Here is a 22,610-nt window from a genome sequence, read left to right as displayed (position 1 = left end):
ACTAACACAGACTGTCATCTCTAATGGAACAATTAATTAGTTTATTGTTCAGTACTCTAATGGCATATGGAAGCCATTAGTTCTCTCTTCTCCCTGGACTTTCCATCTCTCATTATAAAAAGTAGTAGGTTATTGGCAGAAGATGCTAAAAGCATCTGTGGAGTTAAAATATTAATAATTAATTGTATTTAATATGTCATGCGTAACTGTATCAAGTTATGGGATCAAACTATGGGATGGGGGTTTTGGCTGATCATCCTCTCTTTCTACATCCTTTCCTGTAAAGATCAACTTTCAAAAAAAAATTCTGTAGATCAATGTCCGTACAACAGAAAATAAGTGGACTGAATACCGTGAATGGAACAGAAAGTGATGGCAAGCTATAATGTGTTATTACAATAACAGGAGAAGAGAAAACTTTCTGTACCTTTCTATATCAATATTGTAATTAAACAGTGCCCTTGAAGCACAGGAAAACAGAAGTAGGAAAGTGAATATTTCTTCTTTGTACTTGTGTGATACAGCTAAGCAGAGGAGAGCAATGGAGGGGTTTTGTTGTAATAAAAGTGCAAACCAAGAAGTGCTCATGGGTTATGGTAAGTTTGGACCATATCAGGCATGTGGTGCGTTAAGTGTAGAGTTCACTCCTGCTCTAGCGTTATACAGAGATCCAGGACTTAATGTTCTCTATTTAGTTTCACAGGTAACAGGAGTTTGTGAATTTGAGTACTTAACCTGCTAGTATGAGGCTGCGTGACTATAAAAGAGGAATCATGTATGCTACCACACTTTTTATGAGGATATAGAGAGACTATAAAAAGTGTTTTTCGTGTTCACATACTTTGCGGTGTGTGCATACACATATGCACGTGTATGTTTGATCACCACGGTATGAGATACTTTACAGCACCTATCAAATGCACAACCCTTCTCCTGCTCAGAAGGTTGTTGCCTGTAGCTTTGAAGAATTCTAGCACATTCTATAGAGTAATTAATCTGACTGTGTTCAAAATGAAGAGGGAAAGCAGAAGCGGGTCATAACAAAAACAGAAAACCAGTCTGTTGGGATGAGAGAATGTCTAATGCTTTGAAAAATTAATGCTAATTTTGATTCTTTACCAGGAAATTTCATAGCAAATCTCAAAGTTGCATTGGGACATCAAGTAACAAGAATAAATTACCTTGGTGACTGGGGCATGCAGTTTGGTATGTTTCGATTTTGATTTCTTGTATTCCCTTTTCTACTGTATGACGTGGTCTAGGATTCCACCTTCTTTTTCTGCAGGCAAATTGAGTTCACCCTGGGTTCATAAAGAGTAATACTGTATTTCCATGCATGTAACGTAGTCTTATTTGAGAAGTAACGTTCTCAAAATATGAGCAAAACAACCCAGACTGATTCTTGAGCAGCATGAGCTATACTACTGTGGAAGCAATACAGGAAGAAATTTACCCAGCAAGCCCCCTGTTCCTCAGTAGCTTCTCTCTGTGATTTCATTTGGGTTATCTGAGGTTTATTTTTAAAGGGCAGCATAAATATTTTCTAAGAGTTCTGCTTATACTTGGGAAGACCTAGTAGCTGACCGGGCTGCTGCTGCTGCCTCTAGATAAAGTGCTGAACATGACAGTCATAGCTGTTGCATGTCTACTGTGATACTGTCTTCCTTATTCAGATTTTGCATATGCAACAATTGAGGAATAGTAAGCTTGCTAACCTGTGCCACACCTGTACACATAACAGTAGAACAGTTGTAAAGAAATGTATATTCTTATTCTGTATTTGGTCATGTTTTTGTGTGTTGTGGGTTTTTTTGTTTTTGTTTGTTTCCTCTGGAAAGTGTAAGTCATTATTCATAGAGTATAACTAACTTGCACAGAAACTATATTTTTGGCAGGTTGAGGCCCAGGGAGTTTCTATATCAAAGATACACAAAAACTTCCCCAAAATATTCAGTTTCCCCATTAAAATATTGCAAGAAAGAGGTGTGTAGGAGGGAGAAGATGCAAATAAATAAGCTCCAGAAGACTGTCATCTCACTCTTGCATGCTTGCCTGTGGACACACAAACACATTCCTACCTCCTCTGAACTGTCCACCAGATAGTGAGGACTGAAAAATCCTCTTACGTGCAACCCAGCATGGGTCAATATTTATTCCCTGATGAGCGAGCGTTTTTGTGTGGTTACTAGATTTGTAAATATTCCTCTTGTAAGGCAATTGACTCATCCATAAGAGTCGTTTGTTAATGTCTGTTGTTAGTTTTACGTTTGAAATTGACTCATACTCCTTTCTCTACTTCTGATTTCCCCTCTCTCCTCCCCAGCTAATTTTGAAACACTTTTGGCATTAAACAAAAAATCGCGCCCACTTCCTTGTTCTTGAAAGCTGGTATACCTGCGGTAACTATAAAACTGCCCCACTTCTTTTGCAGTGGGTTGTGAAAACAGTGCCAATATATTTATTTTTAAATGGCAAACAAAGCCAAATCGATATCAAGCAGTAACTTTTGCTAATTCCAGCCCTTACTGCTGCCCCCTTCAGTTGTGCTGGTACAACTGTTTATGGCGATGCCAGTGAGTGAGCTTTAGGAACTTAGCTGGGTTAAAAATTTAGCAGAAATCCTACTTCTACTCCATCTCTGTATTCAGATTCAGCGGTGTATATAATATAACTAAAATGTGTTCAGTTCTACTCATCTTCCATTTTAAAGTAAATTCCTGCCTTTTAGACAGTTGAATTGAACATTTTTATGACTGTGAGGGCAGTAATAGGTTATTTTTTCCCTTTGTCAAATTATTTCCTCCACACATCCTTCATTCCTGATTCTGTTTCTCATCAAACATTATTTTTTAGCTGAGCTTCACTCCACTTCTGATTTGTGTCATAGGAATTGAATATACGATGAGTTTACCGAAAATTAAATTAATTTCATCGTTGCATATTTCATTCATTTGTTTTTGTCCCTTAGATCTAGTTTTATCATATGGTCTTGTGTAGTGAATGTGGCAAGGACAATTAAGCAAAGAAATACAGTGTAGTTGACTTCTCAACTGACTTCATCCACTCTGTCTTTGAAGATATTAAATTATGCTCATAAGTCTGAATATCAGGAATATTTATTTATATAGCAATGCAAAGTTTCCTGAAAGTATGAAGATGACAAGGCATGTTATTACCATGTGAGTCTGTTATCCGTAGCACAGCTGTTACAATCATACTTTTGAACTAGTAGTTCCAACTGTTGCTTTCAAAATGGATGCTCCCCTCTTTCTATGTGCTGGCTCAGCCCAAATATCTGGCAGGTTTTTATTATAATTACAAATAATTCTGTGGAGCACTGAGATATTATAGCATAGGGATATTATAACAGTCCTCTGTAATTAATGATCTGTCAGCATTTTTACTAAAACTGCTATTGTCAAAGCCTTTAAAACGTAATAATTGAAATTTTGTTCTGCTGAAACATGGCAAAGGTGTTGTCAACTCTGAAGCAGGTTTTGGGCAGGTTTCTTAAGGTAACAAAGTGGTGAGGGAGCTGGTGGATGTTACTGCTAGGCCACTCTCCATCATCTTGGAAAGGTCCTGGGGAACAGGAGAGGTGCCTGAGGACTGGAAGAAAGCCAGTGTCACTCCAGCCTTCAAAAAGGGCAAGGAGGAGGAGCCAGGAAACTGTCAGCCTCACCTCCAGCCCTGGAAAGGTGATGGAGCAGCTGATCCTGGAGGTCCTCACTAAGCACATGGAGGACAAGAAGGTGATCAGGAGCAGTCAGCATGCCTTCACCAAAGGGAAGTCAGGCTTGACCTGATGGCCTGATGGCCTTCTCTGAGGGAATGACTGGCTGGGTAGATGAGGGCAGAGCAGTGAGCAGTGGATGTTGTCTGCCTGGACTTGAGCAAGGCTTTGGACACTGTCTCCCATCACATCCTCCTAGGGAAACTCGGGAAGTGTGGGCTAGACGAGTGGACAGAGAGGTGGATTGAGAACTGGCTGGATGGCCGAGCTCAGAGGGTTGTGGTCAGTGGTGCAGAGTCTATTTGGAGGCCTGTAGCTAGTGGTGTCCCCCGGGGGTCAGTCCTGGGTCCAGTCTTGTTCAGCGTATTCATCGATGACCTGGAGGAAGGCACAGAGCGCACCCTCAGCAAGTTTGCTGATGACACAAAACTGGGAAGGAGTGGCTGACCCACCAGAAGGCTGTGCTGCCCTTCAGAGGGACCTGGACAGGCTGGAGAGCTGGGCGGAGAGGAACCTCCTGCAGTTCAACACAGGCAAGTGCAAGGTCCTGCCCCTGGGGAGGAAGAACCCCAGGCACCAGGACAGGCTGGGTCTGACCTGCTGGAAAGCAGCTCTGCAGAGAAGGACCTGGGAGTGTCCTGGTGAACAACCAGTTGACCATGAGCCAGCAATGTGCCCTTGTCCCAGCAGGTCGAGGGAGGTGATCCTGCCCCTCTGCTCAGCCCTGAGGAGGCCTCCCCTGGAGTGCCGTGCCCAGTTCTGGGCTCCCCACTACAAGAGCGACGTGGCGCTCCTGGAAAGAGTGCAGCGGAGGGCTACAAAGATGATTCGAGGGACTGGAGCATCTCTCCTATGAGGGAAGGCTGCGAGAGCTGGGCCTGTTCAGCCTGGAGAAGAGAAGACTGAGATCCCCTTTCATTGTGCACAAGTATCTGAAGGGAGGGTGCCAAGAGGACGGGGCCAGACTCTTCTCTGTGGTGCCCAGCGGCAGGACAAGAGGCAACAGGCAGAAACTGAACCACAGGCAGTTCCATCGGAACACGAGGAAAAACTTCTTCACTGTGAGAGTGACAGAGCGCTGCCACAGGTTGTGCAGGGAGGTTGTGGAGTCTCCTTCCCTGGAGATGTTCAAAAGCCATCTGGACAGGGTCCCGGGCAACACGCTCTAGATGACCCTGCTTGAGCAGAGGGGTTGGACTAGATGATCTCCAGAGGTCCCTTCCAACCTCAACCATTCTGTGCAAGAAAAGCTTACGCAGTCATTCTCTCTGTATGTCAATCTGTGTTTGTGCTCCTAATAAGTTTTTGTTCCTAATAAAACTGTTGGCAAACTTCAGTCAGATCTGACAGAGAGAAATGTCTCGAAGAACAAATTTCTTTGTTTGTCATCCTTAGCAGCAGGGTAGGGATAGAGATAGACTAGTGCCCTCTGGGAGAGAAAGTTAACTGCTGTGTTTAGCCTGCCAGCTAAGCAGTCAGCAAATATAAGTCAGAATCAGTCCCAACACATGCTGCATCTTGCCAACATTCAGTAAGCATAGCAAGGGGCTGGGACTATTTTGGGAAGTATGGAAACATATGGAAGGATGTATTTGGATTCAGGTAAAACTGGAAGTATTGCTGAAGGTTGGAGCTTGCAGGCAGCCTTGAAAAGGGGGATGTGTGTGTGCCCTAATACCTAAGATAAATCATTAGGAAATCAATCTCTAATTGGTCACAGAACAAGTTACCCTTAGAGAAACTCTATTTGAGTAGCTTCAGACTCATTTTATTTCCTGAACTCTAATTTGTTTTTCTTACCTAAGTCAATTGACGATTTCTATCGTAATCAGTTTCCAAGAGGGAACAGACAAGTTCTCGAGATAGCGTTATTTGTTAGCTGCAGAGGCCTTTTCAAAGGGATGCCTGTATAGCCATTCTTCAGATGCTATCTTCACACCAGTCCTGGTTCTTGTCATCTCAAAGGGAAGAGATGGCCTTAAAAGAAGCCTCAAATAATCTTAAGAGGCTATGGAGTTAATATTGATAGACTACTAAATGGGTTAATGGGTTTTTTTGATTTAGAAAGTAAAACTAGGATTTGAATTTCTTGCTCTTTCAGATGTCTTTTGGGAATATATTAAAAATGCTGCAAATTCTCAGCATGCAGCAAAATGTTCCCTTGAAAATATTGCATGAGTGGTATGTGGAATACCCCGTTCTGTCCGCCTTTTTGCTGTGCTTGAAATGGTAATTCCTAAGGAAGAAAACAAAAGAAGGGAGTTTTGGGGTGTGTTCCGTTGTTGGACACATTGTGCTGTGTGGTTTCACATTTATAGCTGGTTGCTACGTAAAAGATAGTTTCTGTACACGTCCGGTGGCATGAATTCTGGCATTTATGATGAGAGAAACTGGAAAACCAACATAGTATTTCATACTAGTTTCTAGCTATTATAGGATTTTTTTTTTTCATGCATTGGAATAGGTTATGCTTTTGATTTGTTCTTACAGCAGACACTATTATACTGCTTAAGTATGTAAGGTATTTGTTTTATTATTTTATTATTTCATAAGACTTGTTTATGAAAACAATTTAATCGTGAGAGCAATGCACTCTGGGCTATTATCTAACTCTGCATTTAATTGTTGTTTAAGGCTTACTGGGTGTTGGTTTCCAACAGTTTGGCAACAACGAAAAACTAAAATCCAATCCTTTAGAACACCTTGTTGAGGTAAGTTCAGAGAAGATCCTCTAAGGACTTAAGAGGACAGTCCATTTATCTTAGCTGTTAACTTTGTAGAGAATGCTGTGTCTACAGGGTCATGATGAGACACTCACGTTGGATTTAAACTACTTTTTTAAAATCCTTTTGATAACCTGGCCATGGCAGTACAGACAGATTTCAGTAAGTTGAAAAAAAAACACCCCAAGAGGCAGGTAACTGTGTGGATACTTAGCCTGTGTTGTGGCTGTCTGTTCCTGCCACAAGCAGCTATACCAGTACAAATACATCAACTACTTTTGTTGGGTTTAAGTGACCATTGAGGTCACTGTGGTAGCTGCAATGGAAATGAAGTCTTGCATCTAATGCCATAGTAAACAGCTGTATCCGTTCCCACTGTGATGTAGAATCCACTTGTTGATAATATCTTAGAATAAGTAATGTTTAATTTCCATTGCTCAATACACCATGCGCTGTGGTAGGGTAAAGGATCTTTTAAGATGTTTTGTATCTAATATGGAGCCTAAACACACACAGGTAACAAGGAGTGGCTGTCATTTTCAGAATGCTGTTCTGACTCTGCAGAATCATCTGTTTTCTTTCAAGAGTGTAAAAGAGAGCCAGGACCAGTAGAAGGTGCAACTTATGCTGACAGACATTCAGGAGATTCCTTTTGACAGTGGGACTGTTTTCTTGCAGGAGGTTGCTCTCCAGGACAGCATGGGGCAAGTGTTACAGGTTGCATCTCTCTGCATCTGGGAGCAAAACTGACCCACTAGGTTCTCCAGATTTGTAATAAGGCTTGTGGCTGTTGAGCAAGTCTTGTTTATTCAGTGATAATGGCGTTCTGGATGTTGATTTGCTCCATCCAAATATGCCTAGATCGTATGAGTTAGTGTTTATATTCACCTCTCTATGGCTACGTAGAACACTTCTTGTTTCATACAGTGCAATGAGCAAAAAGCTTTGGTGAGCCTTTTGATACTTGTAAGTGGTCTTTGATTGACAACACATGTTGGGTATAACACGTACATGATACGTTATCAGAAGTGAGAGAATATGCATTATGGTACTTACCTGTACAAATTCAGCCACTGTAAAGCCAGATGGACAAAATTTTCCGCATGGCTAATGTTTCAGCCCTCATCCTTCAAAAGAAAGCATTTCAAATGTTTTGAGGCTTGCCCAAGGCTCTTGTGAGGCACTATGAGGTGTTCTCTAGTACAAAGCCAAGCTGTACTTTACTCTCTGAGCTGAATATGGGAGCTATTAGTAATGCTGGCATTTGGATGCTAAGTCACAGGGGGTAACTGTTTCATATGAATCCATTGATTGGCTCAGGAGCAAAGTGTTTGAACGCTCAGATATACTACAATTAGATACCTATTAGGCAGATTGTTCATATGACGGAATAGCTGCTTCTGAGTCTGTCAGCTTCTTTGACATAGATAAATTTTGTTTGCTTGTTCCATCATCCCTGAGGCCTGCTCAAGGAAATAAACAGATTCTCAGCTTAGAGGTGTTTAGAGCTATGGGACTGATTTTCAAGAGACGACAAGAAATGATGCACTTACACTTTTTTTTTCCTCCTTCCCCATCTGTCCTCCAAGTGATTTGGTATGTGGGTTTTAGTCATATTTTGTGGTTATGTATTGCTGCACATTATTTGATTTTCATTTGTAATTTCAGTCTGTTCTTGTGATTTTAAAGATACTTGAATTTTGCACTAAAACTTTAAAATACCATCTATTTCAACATGTAGGTTTATGACCTAAAAAAAATGTACCTTCAGATTTAGAGCGGTATTCAGTCTAGCTGTTATAGCTAACAAAGTAGTTGTCTGACAATAAAGGACAATTTTTCATATGTTCCTAATTTTTAACTGTTTGTTCAACAGTGTTCTTGATTTATATCAAATACTGACATGAGTTTCAAAGTAGTGTCTTTCTGCTGTGGTGTGAAACTAATCTCACGTATAGGTTGTTTAACAGGAAAAATTCCATGGCAAAGTTTCTATGTAAATTAACATATGGGTGAATGTACTTTTCTAATCAGCTTTGCACCTTCCATTCTGGTCAGGAGTCAGATGCAAGTATGTCTTTTGCATTAATTTTGCTTTATAAAATTACAGGCTGGGGGAGGATTTGTTGCAATATATGAAGCTATCATTGGAGGGAGAGGGAGAATTGTTCTTGGAAAGAGTTGAATTTTTCCTGTACTTTACATTTCTTTCTCATGGCAGAACTAAACAAACATTTAATCTTTGAGGCTTGTCAGCAGTACTGTCTGTTAAGCTCCATCTCTGAAAATCTTGGGATGCAAAAGGAAGGGGAAAAGTTCAAGAGTGTTTAGCTGTGGGAGCTTTTTTTAGGCTGAACCCATCAGAGAAAGGTATTGTTGGCTAACTCATTGTCCGAACGTTGCAGGAAGTTTTTATTTGATATTAAGATTGCAATGGTTTGGAGACCAAAACTCTCTTACAAAGACTTAAAAGTTAATCTGTGTTGAACTATTTAGGTCTAAATACCTTGTGTAACCACTAATTAATTTAATTATTTTGACATAGTCCTTTAACTTTTTAAAAACTTTTCTATGGGCTTTCAAAATATTACATCTGAGGAGAAAGGATTTGCAGTCTGGGCAAACATTTGACCTTCTAGGATGTAAAGGAATTTGTTAATGAACAGGAGAGCCAAATTCAATGTACACATGTAAGGTTGGCTAATACAACTGTTTGTAATGCTTTTAGCAAACTGACCATTCATGTGTGTGTTTCTAGTCAGATGCTGACATTCATATGCTTGACTCCAGCCATACAGAGGCAGCACATGTTAGTATGAGGGCTAGGATAAGTAAGTGGCTTTGGGATCTGAGCTGTTTCCTTGGAACTTCTGAAGGTTGGATCCATCTCGGTTCTTGATGCTTCACCTGCAGCCCGTTTTCAGACTGTGCATTGTTACATATACCAACATGGTGATAACTGTGATAACAGTCTCCGTTTTAAGACTCTATGATGGTTTTCCTTGTATGCATAAATCAATTCTTGCATATTCTGCTGCTGCACTTTTTTCAAGGTTAAGAAGAGGATCATAGTAACACTAGTAAGAAAGTATGGCATTACTGTCTTAGTTCAGGATAAGCTGCACGTTTTCGTATTGGAGTTTGAACTATTCATTCATTCTTTAAATAGGGTATGTCCTCCTTTAAACAGCTTTACGTTTTTGAGATGTAAAATGTCGTCTTTAAACCTATTTGTACTGTTATTGTAGAACTTATTCTGCTTATGTTTATTTGAGGAGAGGATTATACTTCTACAACATTTTCAATGCCATTATATTTTAGGTGTATGTACAGATTAATAAAACAGCAGAAGATGAAAACACAAAAAGGCTGGCTAAGGATTTCTTTAGAAAACTGGAAGAACATGATGAGCAGACGTTGTCACTTTGGAAACAATTTAGAAGCTTCAGTATTGAAGAATACATCCAGATTTATAAGGTGCAAATCATCCACTGCCTTTTCTGTATCGTCGGTAAAATGATCATCTTTTATCTGTTGCTCCATCAGTCTCATAATGTACACTGCATAGCACTTTTCCATCCAAGAGAGTGCCAAGCAGTGAACCAACTCAGAAATAGAGGCTGCTATAGTGTTGTCAATTCATTACCTTTACAGTAAGTTAACAGTGTTAGGGAGGAGGTATGTCTAAATATGCCAGCTTGTGGCCCTATTTGGAAAAAGCATGGTAGTTTGTTTAATGGACTCCATCTAATTGGCCATTTGACCAGCTCTCCCTTCTCCAAATCCCTGAAGCTGGGAGTGTGGTGCTAAGCAACAAAGCAAATCGATGTCAGATAAATATTATTCAGTTCTGTTTTATGTTTGAAGTCAGCAGCAATTTAACGATTTATGTATTATAAGTGTTACTGGGCGATAACTCTGTTTTCACATTTCTGATCTAATGTTCTAATGCAGAGCTGTTGTATGTTGCACGTTATATTGAGTGTAAGAAATTATAGCAACTGGAATTTACAGTAGTAATCAGTGCATAAGTTACCTGCAGGTAGAGTACAACTAATATACGACCATCTATTGTACACTCTAATCTCAAGAATGGAGTTGTGCACTGCTTCACGGAAGAAGTTTGTGCTGTTGGCCACAGAATGAGTGTTATGATTTGGGAAACAGGACTGACGTGCACCTTCCACCATTGAAACCAGTCTCTTGGTATTAATACTATAAAATCTTAGGAACCATCTGAGGCCCAGCTAGGGTTTTACTTTCCCACGTTCTTGCAATGAGATTCTGGAATGTTATACCCAGTTTTGATGGTTTTAGGCTTTTTTTTTTTTTCTAATTTTCAGCTCCAAAGAATTCATGACTAGTTTTATACCACTTCATTCTGCTCGCATTATTCTTTATTTCAAATAGTATTTCTCCATCTCCCTCCGTTCTGTGAATTCACAGAAAATGGTCGTGTCTTCTTTCATCCTTGTTTTGCAAGGTTAAAGTAAAGTGGTCCCTCTCTGCTCCAGTAGTCCAAGTAGCCTGGCTGTGTTTTAATGTCTTTCCTGAAACGTATAACTGAATTCATGCCAAGTGCTCCAAGTTAAGGTCTCCTAAGCAAGACACGCTCTTGATAATTCTACTGGAAACCTGACCTCTTAGAGTAAATGCAATATTGGGCTGTATGTGCAGCTGCATCATGATGGTCACTCATCATTAATCACGTGATGACTATTGCAGCCAGATCTCTCCCAATTTCTCTCCCAACTGATAAGTATCTAGCTGATGGACTGACAGTTCTGTTGTCCTCAGCTAAAAATATTGTCCTTTGTACTATTAAATGTCACCATGTTTTAGCAGTTAAGGTTAACCTATCACTCCTAGAGGTACTCTCAGCCCCCCCTAGTAATGGTGATTTCTTTGCGCTGAACAAAGTTTATGAGCAGTTTTTTATTATTTTTGTTTTAGTATCATTTTAAAAAGGGATTAGTTTCAAGACCAGATAACTTCTCTGCAGCTCACCGGTTTCACCTGCAGTGTGGCCTGCTGTTTTCTCCCTTTCAGCCAGTTAATGAACTACCTCGGAATTTTTATACTGAGCACTGTCTTCAGTTTACTCTTAATTTCTCATGTAACAGCATATCTAATGCTATATGCAACTCAGGGAGATTAACTGTAATGCAAAATTAGATTAAGTCAAAATCCAAACATCCTTTCTATTTAACAACACAGTGACATTTCCTGGGAAAAAGTCCATCTTTGCTCTCTCTCTCTGGCTTGTGACACAGACCTGTCATCTGACTTGACTTAAGAAATGATTAGCCTCAGTCTAACCGTGTTTCCTTTCTTTGATATTCTTTCCTTTCAGCGACTAGGAGTGCACTTTGATGAGTATTCTGGAGAATCATTTTATCAAGAGAAGTCGCAGGAAGTTCTGAAGATGTTGGAGGAAAAAGGACTCCTTCAGAAAACAACGTATGACCTGATTATTCAGTCTATTGTTTTGTTTTCCTTTACATTTCAGCTGTGTTTCAAATGAGAGATGATGAATGAGGTATGTGTATAATGTAATCTAAAGGCGTGTTTTCTTTAGGTGGTTTCAGTAGCTGTTCTCATAGAAGACCAACATGATTTGTGCAACACCTAAAAAATTAAATTTGTGGTTTTCTTGTAGCCAGCACAGAAGCCTGGCAATGCCAAAATGGGTTCAGTGACAGTGGTCAATTCCTAATGGCCTGTTAGGCTGTTGATTAGTTTGGTAGCTGCATGTGCTGTTTCTCATTTAACTTGGATGAGATCTTTGCCCTGATGTGCACCTATCGTACCTGGGATAGAAGCTATAGTCATAGAACGCACCAGAATGTGTGCAGGCAGCTCTCTGACATCAGCAGAACAAGGCTAAAGGTATAGTTTTCGAAAAGACTTAAAGGAGACAGTCATTCAAAAGAAAGAATGAGATTGCCCAAAGTTATTGGGGTGGCATGACTAGAGGTTTGCTTTTGACCTCCGTCTTCCCAGAATTACCTGTATTTCAGATCTGACTTGCAGTTACTTCAGTGTTTTTTGTCAAATTACAGGAAAGGGACAGGAATTGTGGATGTCTCAGAAAAGAAAGACCTCTCATCATTTGCCACTGTCATGCGTAGTGATGGGTCATCTCTGTATATAACAAGGTAAGTAAATCGCTTTGTGCTTATTGGGGTTTATTTTGTTAGCGAACTCTTGTGCACAAGTACGTTTGTAACTGATGGTACAGATTTTGAAGCATTTTATTTCTGGGATGGGACAGCTTGACTAGTGAGTAGTTGGTACTGAAACTGGCGACGTAACTGTGATAGGACAGAAATAGCTTAGGAAAAAAGTTGTTTTTAAATACTTTTCCTCCCCTCAAACAGCCATTTCTAAATTTCTTCTTTCCATAAATAGTAATGTTTTCTCCAGCTACTTCCTTGAAAACAAAGCCGCCTTCTCTTCACCTAGTAAATAAATGCCAATAGTGAGGGTTTTAGAAGGACCTTTGCTTATAATGTTTAATGACAATGTGTGATGCAGAAACCAATGGCTGCACAGTATCATCAGTTTTATCACTATATTCTTGCCTTTTCATCAGTATCCTAAAATTCCTCTTGGGTACTTCAGCAAAAAAGTCTTAACGGTTTGTCTGGGCCAGTAATATCAATAAACCAAATGGCTACCCCTCAGGGTAAACTGTGTGAACAACTTTTCAGGATGAAGGTACTAGAGATAAGCTGGGGTCGATGCGGAGCGTTAGGACGTTGCTGAATATGGTAGGCCAATAGAGGTGAGGCTGCCGCAGCTTCATGCCCCCGGGTCGAACCAGCAGTGGGGCTGAGCACGTATTACAAGTAGGCGCGCAGACAAACACAGGTATGCAATATGCGTATACATATGGCTGGCCACACAGAACAGCATGAACAGAAACGCTCAGCACTCACCTAAACACAGACAGCCTCATCTTGTTCCCCTCTCTGGCTGATGAGGATGAAGGTGCATTACTGTGAAATATTTACATATATACAATGTAGTACAGTAGCTGGACTTAGACACTCAGTCTACCCCGTAGTTGGCCCCTGGGCTACCTAATCCCCTGGCTGCTTGCACCTGGGCATGTGAGCTCCAGTCCACTTGCTTGGACACACCTGCGCACATGATCCCTGCAGTTACTGAGCTTAGTTGCACAGTCCTGGATCCTCAGTCTACCCTGTTGCCTCCCATGCAGAGACATAAGAGACATACATAGGCAAATGGGTATCTGTCAATCACCATACCTTATGGTGTCTCTGACAGTTGGCCTAGACCCTGTGGTTTCTCTTGCAGCCAGCTCTTCAGGTGCCCCATCCTTAGACACACACAGACACACACACACACACACACACACAGACACACACACACACACTGCTCTCTGGCTCCCAAGCCTCCTGATCTACTCACTGGCTAGTGTGGCTTGATGTTCGCTGGTGATCACACACATGTGTACCCTCAGCCTGGTTGCTGGCACCACTGACGATTGGGTCTCTGTGACCCATGGTCTGACTGCAATTGCTAGTACTTAATTTCACTCACCCCAGTCTTTCCAGCAGTGAGTGCCTCGGGCAAATGGGCCCCTATGACCCATGGTACCCAATTCAAGTGGCTGGCGCTTGGACCTCCATAGACACATGCACGCAGAAGAGAGCCCCTCACCCAGGAGAACAGCTAGAACTGGAGTGTAATGAGAAGACAGGGCAGACTGTGCTGATCAGGTACAGGGCATGGCTGGAAAAGCATACTGACCAGCCCTGTTAACAGGGGACCGGCTCCCTTTGTCCCCTTATCCCTCTGTTTTGCCACATATCTTGATCCTTCCCTTTTCCTGCCTTTGATTCTTCTCCTAAACATCCCATAATAAGTGTTGTACAATCCCAAAATGCTTTTTCCTTGCATCCCATAATGTATCCCATATCTCTAGGCAATAACCTCCCTCAGTCTATAAGGTGATCTGGAGAGCCACTCCCATTGACTCATCTTGCTGGGTTTTGCACCTGGACAGTGGGGCAGGTTTATGGCTCTCCTAGAACAGCCCTGGGAGGGGATGGGGCGGGTGTTACTTGTCATTGCGACTCCCCACTTGCCATTGTCCCTCTATGTTCCTTTGTGTGAGGACGAATTTTTTGTCGCATAACCTGACACTGAGCACTGGGTTAGCGTTCCAGGAAAGGGTTATTTCTCTCAAGTTTCCCAGTTGATTGATCATCCCAGTAGGCAGACAGAGACAAGACTTACTCTGTACATAAAAACTCTTTCCTGAATAATTTTCATAGCTAATGGCTTGAAAAAAAAACATTTCAAACACATGCAGTGAACAAAGTATAGGTGTCTTTTTTTTGTATGTAAGGCATACATGAATTCCTCTATCTGCTCTTATGGAGGGGAGAAAACTGCCAGACTAATTTTCCCAGGCCTCAACATAATGAGGTATGTTTAGTTTAAATGAAAGTCCAAACAGTTTCTCATTATCTCTTTCAGAGATCTTGCTGCTGCTATAGATCGAATGAATAAACATAACTGTGATACTATGATTTATGTGGTAAGTAATTCTAGATTCACTGAACACTGAGCCTGAATCTCTCCAATAATCCAGGGGGCCTCTTGTTCCCAATAGGACTTTGGCACATGGTATTTTTGGCACTGAAATACACAGTCCTTACTGCACAGCAGCTGTGCCTTAATGTGGCAGTGTTTCTTGATTCTGTTTCAGGTAATGACCCACAAAATGGTCGAAAAATCAGCTCTGGGGTTGCTCTGTCTTAAAAATTCACTGCAATTTGTTTTAAAGGAACTTTTATTCAACTGACATTACATTTTCTAAATGTTGTAATTAATATTTAACCAAGTTAGAAAAAGCTGTTAGTGTTATAAGGAGATACAAAATGTAAAAAAATTGATGTTCTAAGGTGAATATAAGTCTAAAGTCCTGATGCTATCAGTAATGTAGATTTTTGTAACTTTGAACAGTAAATCAATTTCATTCACTAGGAATTGCATGTGAAGTCCTATTTAGTCAATCTGGACAAAGCAGTTGCTGACAGGGAGTCTTTTTATGTTTCTGGGTGGATAGGTTTGTTTTTTTAACAATTCCAACAATATCAGTAATGAATGGCAGGATTATCTTCTTGTTTGAAACGTCTTTGCTTTAGACCTATCAAGTACATACAACATGATGCTTTTACACTTTTTGTTTCCAGATTTAAGGGGGGGGGAAAAGTTTTCAAAACCACATTCTATTGCGAGAAATCAGTTAATGACTTGTGGAAAAAAATTACAGGTTTCTATCATGTACTTTGTGAAATGCTTGGCAATACCTGTCTATCTCCTCTAGTACAGCTCTTTCATAAGCCAATACAGTGTTACAAATACCATGATTCGGGAAGAGGGATGATCAGTAAGCATACAATTAAATACCGAGGTTCTTTTAAGCTTTAACTTTTGGGTTCAGTTGCATTTATCCTTTTGTTTTCAGTCCTCAGGAAGCTTCCATTAGCTTGTCATTTCCACACGTGTTCATAGAACAGGGGTGTGTGGTTTTTTCTTTTTCTTTTTTTCTTTTTTGTTCTCTGATGACTGCAACATACTAGATTCACTGGCATCAGAGAGCAGTGTGGCTGTGGAAGTGCAATGCGTTAGGAGTTAAGGAAGCTTCCCACCTAGTTCATGAATGTAGGTAGTTATCTCTATTTGTGTTTGTTAAGCCATAAGGTAGCAGGGACCAAGGAAGAAGAAGTAATTAGAAAGAAAGAAAATAGCTAGACATTCTGCACAAATTAGGATATGGGCTGAACGTTAGGCTAGTAGAACGAACAACTTTGGAAACAGTAGTCTTAAGCTGGCTAGCCGCTCATAGCGGAACTCCTAACTGTTCACTTCCCCGCCTGGACCTCTGTGATCTACTCCTAGTCCATACAAAATAGGCAGCAAAACTGCCCTGTCATGTGATTAATGTGGCCATTATAATCAATGTCGCATTCAAGTTGGCAATGACAAACTAGGCCGTCTGGTCCTATTCTCTCAAACTTGCTAAGGTTGCTTAGTTTTTGGATAACGTGGTTAGTGTTTCTGTCGTTTCTGACTTTGCGAGGACCAATAAAGTGGGTCATAAAATGAGAGTGATAGCGTAAACTATTTCGAGAGTTTGGGGAACAGACTGCCTGATGAGCGGGACTTAGCCCTACTGAGCCTGGCTGCTGCTGTATGGATGTGCTTTTTTAGTGGGTTAGGATTATGTTCGCTGCTATCAGAGGGAAGGGCTTCGCAGGTTTATGAGAGAACACTGATGACTTTAGTCTTCAATTATTAAATACAGATGTACTTCAGAATCCTGATACTTAATATCTTATAATAAGAAATGTATTTAGAGACTTCTGAGTCTTATTTCATAAGACCATTGAAACTTGTTTAAAAGAACACTAAATTGGTTTATCAGTTGTAATACTGTAAATCAGTGCGTACACTAATTTATATTAAAAGTCCCTACTTCATAAGAATGCAGGTGATATGAACAAGATCCAAAGCATGGCATTTATTAAAGAGCTGCTAAGATTAAGCTGAATGTTGCCCTTAAAGCAGGAACTGGAAACTCTTTTTATATTTGAAAAATTAAGTATAATCCCCACTGTCAGTCTGCAAACTTCTCTCGTAACGGTAGACACTTAGGCTGCTCAGGCTATGTGTTTGGATAGGCATACTTTTGAGGACCGTGAGGAAAACATGGGTATTCTTTGTCATATGAAGCATCTTTTAAACATTTGTGTTATTTTTGTAATGCTTTGAGGCCGTGCAAAAAATACAGTGTTTTGTGAAACTATAGTGTCTTCAGATTCATCCTTTTTTTTCCTACGTACACATCCACATGTTGAGTATTACTTTTAGGCAGAGGTGAAGTTGTGTGGTACTCCTGTTTATTTCCATCCTTCTTAACAATTTTGACTTTCACACAATTTTAACTTCAGCTGTAAATAACAATCATTACTATGTTCCTTTTGGTATCACACAGCATGCAAAACAGGGACGGATGCTTAGTCTTCAGGTGGCCATCTGAAACCTGGAATTTAGCTTGTACTGAGTGATAGGTATTCTCAACTTGACTTCAGTCTTAACGTACATATTTTCTTGAGAACTTATAGGATTCTAAGAATAATCTCTTAGATTATTTTTTATTATTGTCTATTAGTAATTTTAAATATTTTTCTGTATGCTATTTCTATTTACACTGTTCAGACAAGCAATTGCAAACTTCAGTTTTAGCTGAAAACTCTGCACTGTGAACAGTCACAGTAAAGCAATAAAGTCTTTGAAGGATTGGAGTCTTTTGTGAGCAGGTGTTGTGATGATTTTTCACACTATTTGCTTGCAAATGGCTCCAACTCGCTAAAGAACTCCTAAATGCTGTGGCCATGGTCCAGGTGTATGCTGAGGTACTGTGTATGCACAAAAGAAAACCAGTTTTAAACCCAATTTCTGTCACAAGGTTTACAATCTCTTCTAAAACCTGAGAATAGAGTTAAGTTGAGACATGATGTGGAGCAGGCAAAACAGCAAGGCAGTGCTGGCCAGTACAATGAATTGGCTTTAACCTACACTTCATAAAGTTTATTGTTAGATATTTTAGCAGAAGACAGCTGGCTTTGCTGTGGTTACAGAGAGCTTCTCCCACATGTGAGGTGCGTGGAAAAGAGCTTGGAAGGACTCATTTGAATTGCTGACAACTGCTGCTCGTTTATCAGCCTTGCTTGTGGGTCTGCACAGTGAAAGGTGATATACAGGAAAAGAATAAATTCTGAGAAACTATGAAAATGGAGGCAGATGCTTTAGGCTTGATGCAGTGGTACAGTAAAGATATACAGACGAGCACTTCACTCATTGCTCACACGTTGTGCCAAAATACCAACAAAAGAGAAAATACTATTTATTTAAAGATGACTCCAGTGCTGTCCTTTTATTTTCTTTATTTTCTTTTTTCCTCCTCTCTCCTGTCTCCTTTTTCTTTTCTTTTTCTTTTCTTTTAATGAGGGATATAGGAGCGTCTGTGAGTGACATGCTCACTAGATAGGAAAAGGAACTTTGCAGCCACAATTGTGGTTGGAAACACATACGAAGATCATTCTTAGATAAAAAGAAGTTCCAGTAGAAACTACCTTGAGTCATGACAGAGAGTAACTGGAAGCTGAAGGGAGCACAGGATGCATCATTAATATGAAAATATAATAATTTGTATTTTTTAAATTATGTACCAGACATATATGTAAAGCCCCACAAGTCACACGGGAGACAACAGAAACTAGTGGGTTCTGGAGATAGTGAGCTTAGCCCAGGGAATGAGGGCTGCCTTTTGACTTTCATCAGAAACCACGTCAGCCTATATGAGTACATCATTGATAGGTATATCATATAAATATGTTATATTATTGATAGGCTTTGAGAGATTTTCTATCTCTAAGCTAAAGGAGCCTTGAGGTTTGGTCATGTAAAACGTGGAAACATACCAAAAGCAGCAAGGCTCTGAAAGTGAAAATGGAGGCATCTTATGTGATAGGCAGCTGACAGATTATGTGAAACTGAAGAACATCAAGGTTTCATTTGAATTTATGGCTTTGCATTTATTTTAGGAATAATCCGTTTCAAAGAGGCAGATTACTTTTTCTGGAAATACGCAAAATTCTGTTTCCAAATATTTTAATATTCCAGATATTTTCAAATATTTTTCAAGCCTTGTCTGCCTTCATAGGTCTTAATGCTTTTTGCAATGACATAATGACACAGTATCTCTGGTGTTTTGTGTTTGTATGTTAAAAGCTAATACTTACCTAACCTGGACTGTCTTCTAATATACATCAATTTTATTTTTCAGACAGATAAAAGTCAAAATAATCACTTTCAACATTTGTTCCAAATACTGAAGCTAATGGGTTATGACTGGGCACAAAGGTATGCATATATGGGTCTTAATTTTATACATCTTTTTGGGGTAAGAAAGGGTGCATATACATTAGCATTTCAGCTGAGTGTACTTTTGAAGAGACTCACAGTTGTCCCCACCTACTGTGCTCTAGCACATCACATAGGCATTTTTGGAGTGTGTGAACTGATTCATTGTGAATGAAACTAAGCCACAAGATGTGCCCTGGATGTGCCACTAACGAACCACAGGCAAGCAAACGTTCTGCCTCCAGGACCCAAGTCCAAAGCGGAGGGGAAAAAACAAAACAATACCCCCAGAATTGTGTGCAATGTGGGCATCATGTACTCAGCACCAACTGTTTCACTCTACAGGTTTGCTCCTACTGATCTACTTTATTTGTGAATGCAGACGTTGCCATGTTCTTAGGAGGGGAAAAAACAGTAGCCCTGTCAGTCATTTAATGGGCCTTTCATAACTTCTTACCGTGAAAGTGGGGAAAAAGGGAAACAAACTTTTGATTTTATGGCATAGCCTTTGAGGTGATGTTTCTTCGCACATTAGAAGAATACTTCTTGGAGTACGTTTTTGCAAAGATCTGAATTCCTCGTGCTTCAGAGCTGAAATATCTACTGCAGGGATAAATATCCCCACTGTTATTCATTGTAGTTGCCAACCTTCTTGGCACCCTGAGCAAAGGTCAATAATGGATCTGGAAACTAACTGCTATTCCTTTCTCAGAGAGACCGCCTGTCTTTTGCATTTAAGATAGGATTTTAGCCTTCAGGAATATTGCTGTCACTGTCCTTAAACTAGAATTACTTTAGGTTATGGGTCCAGACTAGTGCTCGAGATTACTGTGAGCAGAAACAGCAAATGTTTTATTAGTAGTGATGATTAATTACACTTTTAGTTTAATGTAGCCACAATAAAATTATTATGACTCTCTTTCTGATGTTATTAACAAATTTGTGTTGTCACAGTAATTTGATCTGTCCACATCCTGCCTCTCCTCGTTTTATTGCGTTGAATTCTCCATATTAAAGCTAGTAGCAAGAGAGGTTCCCAAGAGCACACAAATGCCCAGGTTATCATAACTCTGATCATAACTTTCCCATTATATAATGCATAGGGAGCTTTGGTTGCTGAAATCAGAGTTACTGATTATATCACCAAGCTTCGCACGTTGGAGCACTGTTTATTCAGCTGTTACTGCTGGTTCCTGGTTGGAATCCAGCTCTGAACAAACACTGCAAACCTTTCTATTGATTAAAATGTAATTTTAGGTCCTGCTGCTTTTCAACACAGGTGTCAGCATGTGTCTTTTGGGTTAGTTCAAGGAATGAAGACTCGGAGAGGAGAAGTTATTTTCCTGGAAGATGTTTTAGACGAAGCTCGCTCAAGGATGTTACAAAACATGGCCTCTGCAAAAAGTTAGCCATTTCAGATCTTATTCATTTTATTTGGTGTTCTGTGTTGATCAAAACCCTGTTGTCTTTTCTACCTTTCCCTCTCCCCTGAATCAGACCAGTCAGGGATACGCTCCCATCTTCACACTTTTTCCGTCTTCCTTTATATAGACAGTGTTAAAATAATCCTTTGTGCCTCTGCGAACTTCCCTAAGTTACAGATTTGCAGATCTTAACGTTCAGTAAAATTATTTCACCGTGCTCTACTACCTAGTCTTGATGTGACAACAGGTGCTTTTTTCAGGAGGGAAAAACTAGGCAGTAGTGGAGTTGGGACTGAAGTTCCGGGCACAGTCAGGTTTCAGCCAAGGGACTGGTAGCTCTGACAGATTTGTCTGGCAAGATTAACTGTAGCTTGTCTGATACTCAACTGTCTTGTCATCCTCCAAGCCTGTCTCCTGAGTCCCCTCAGGGAGGCAGGTCACCTCCCTGCAGCAGAATCTGCAGAACTCCTTTGCTGGCACTTCAGATCGCGGCTCTCGGAACTGCTTCCTCTTTGAAGCAAAGATGATTTAAGCAGTTCTCAGTGAAGTGCTGCCCCCTGTCTTGTGCTTTCTGGGATTACATGCTAAACGGAATTGGTGAACCAATCAGGTTAAGTAATGCCTGTATTCCCTGCTTTGCCTCTTCAGCTTTTTAAATCCAGATAACTTTTGCTTGTGTATTGAACAAGGAGAAGGCAGGTGGGCAGAGTGATAGAAGGGTGATTCACTATTCGAGCCTGTATTACTGCAGAGAGGAATGGAGCTAGACCTTCAGTTTAAAGCTCAGCATCATAGGTGAGCTCAAAGCAGAAGTATTTTTATGCCAGAGTGAACTAACATGCGCAAGCGATAAGCAGGAGAACAGCCAAAGGAAGCAGAGAGTTCCGATGACACTGTAACGTTCCCCAGAGTTTGTCCATTAGATCGTATATCATACCCATGCCTGTGAAAATTTTCCCCCTTAATGTTTGAATTCTAGCGTTGCTGCCGCTTTCCTGAAATGGAGATCACAAATTCCTGATTCACAGTGCTGTCTTCAGTGTTTGCAAAGTGTTAAGTATGCAGTGGAAGATACTGTAAATACGTGTGACACCAAGATGCCTGACTCTCACTGAAGAGGCTGTGGGAGCTGGACATCCAGTGCTAGCTTTAAAAGTCATGCCTGTGTGGAGCTGGTTCGTCAAATACCTTGTGTAAACTCTGCCTTTGCTATTAGTTGTGCGTGGTTCTTCTGCTATTTAAGTTTCCGTTACTGGCATTCTTTTTTCTTTTTACTCATCTCAATGAGCCCTAATAATACCATTTCTTTACTTCTTTACTTTTTGGTAGATATCTTCGTCTGTGTCCCACCTCGCATCTCATCTAACAGTGCTACTAGCAAGGTTTTCCTTTGGCAAAATGGTGCAATATTTTTAAATCTAGTACCCACTGCTGACTCAGTTTTTGCAGAATGTTAGTTTTCATCTTTAAGAACAAAATCAACAAAAAAGCCTGAACTCTGAGGTGGTTGTTTTGTTTCTTTTGAAACAAATCTCTGTTACGAAATGTAATGTAATCTAAACATACTTGTCCTTGTAAGTGAATAGACAGCCTGAGACTTCTCAGGGCTATAAGCTGTCCCACACATTTCAAGCTTAGTCCTTTCTGAATTTTGTAAATAGCAAAGGTATGAATAGTAGAAACCATTCAAAATTGTCTCAGTTGATTCTGCAGGCCTGGCACAAAGACATAGGTGAGCAAAAGGTGGGGATATGCATGTACTAA

At 40.3% G+C, this 22,610-nt stretch overlaps 1 protein-coding gene across 3 annotated transcripts in view; it reads left to right on the top strand.

The window, feature by feature from the left end:
• Positions 1 to 22,610, top strand: part of RARS2 (arginyl-tRNA synthetase 2, mitochondrial) — a 49,730-nt gene that overhangs the window by 11,570 nt on the left and 15,550 nt on the right. For 2 of the 3 annotated variants that reach the window (XM_068937742.1, XM_068937743.1), the window contains exons 7-14: positions 1,123 to 1,206; positions 6,368 to 6,444; positions 9,778 to 9,933; positions 11,810 to 11,916; positions 12,519 to 12,614; positions 14,968 to 15,028; positions 19,346 to 19,422; positions 20,702 to 20,826. In XM_068937742.1, coding sequence (XP_068793843.1) covers positions 1,123 to 1,206; positions 6,368 to 6,444; positions 9,778 to 9,933; positions 11,810 to 11,916; positions 12,519 to 12,614; positions 14,968 to 15,028; positions 19,346 to 19,422; positions 20,702 to 20,826 — 783 coding nt within the window. The remainder of the gene's footprint in view (positions 1 to 1,122; positions 1,207 to 6,367; positions 6,445 to 9,777; positions 9,934 to 11,809; positions 11,917 to 12,518; positions 12,615 to 14,967; positions 15,029 to 19,345; positions 19,423 to 20,701; positions 20,827 to 22,610) is intronic. The other variant, XM_068937744.1, reaches the window with a different exon arrangement.

Source organism: Struthio camelus, chromosome 3 (genome assembly GCF_040807025.1).
Source record: "Struthio camelus isolate bStrCam1 chromosome 3, bStrCam1.hap1, whole genome shotgun sequence".
In the NCBI taxonomy this organism is placed as follows: Eukaryota; Metazoa; Chordata; class Aves; order Struthioniformes; family Struthionidae; genus Struthio; species Struthio camelus.
Note: the sequence above shows the minus strand (reverse complement) of the source record. Positions and strands in the feature narration are given on the sequence as shown.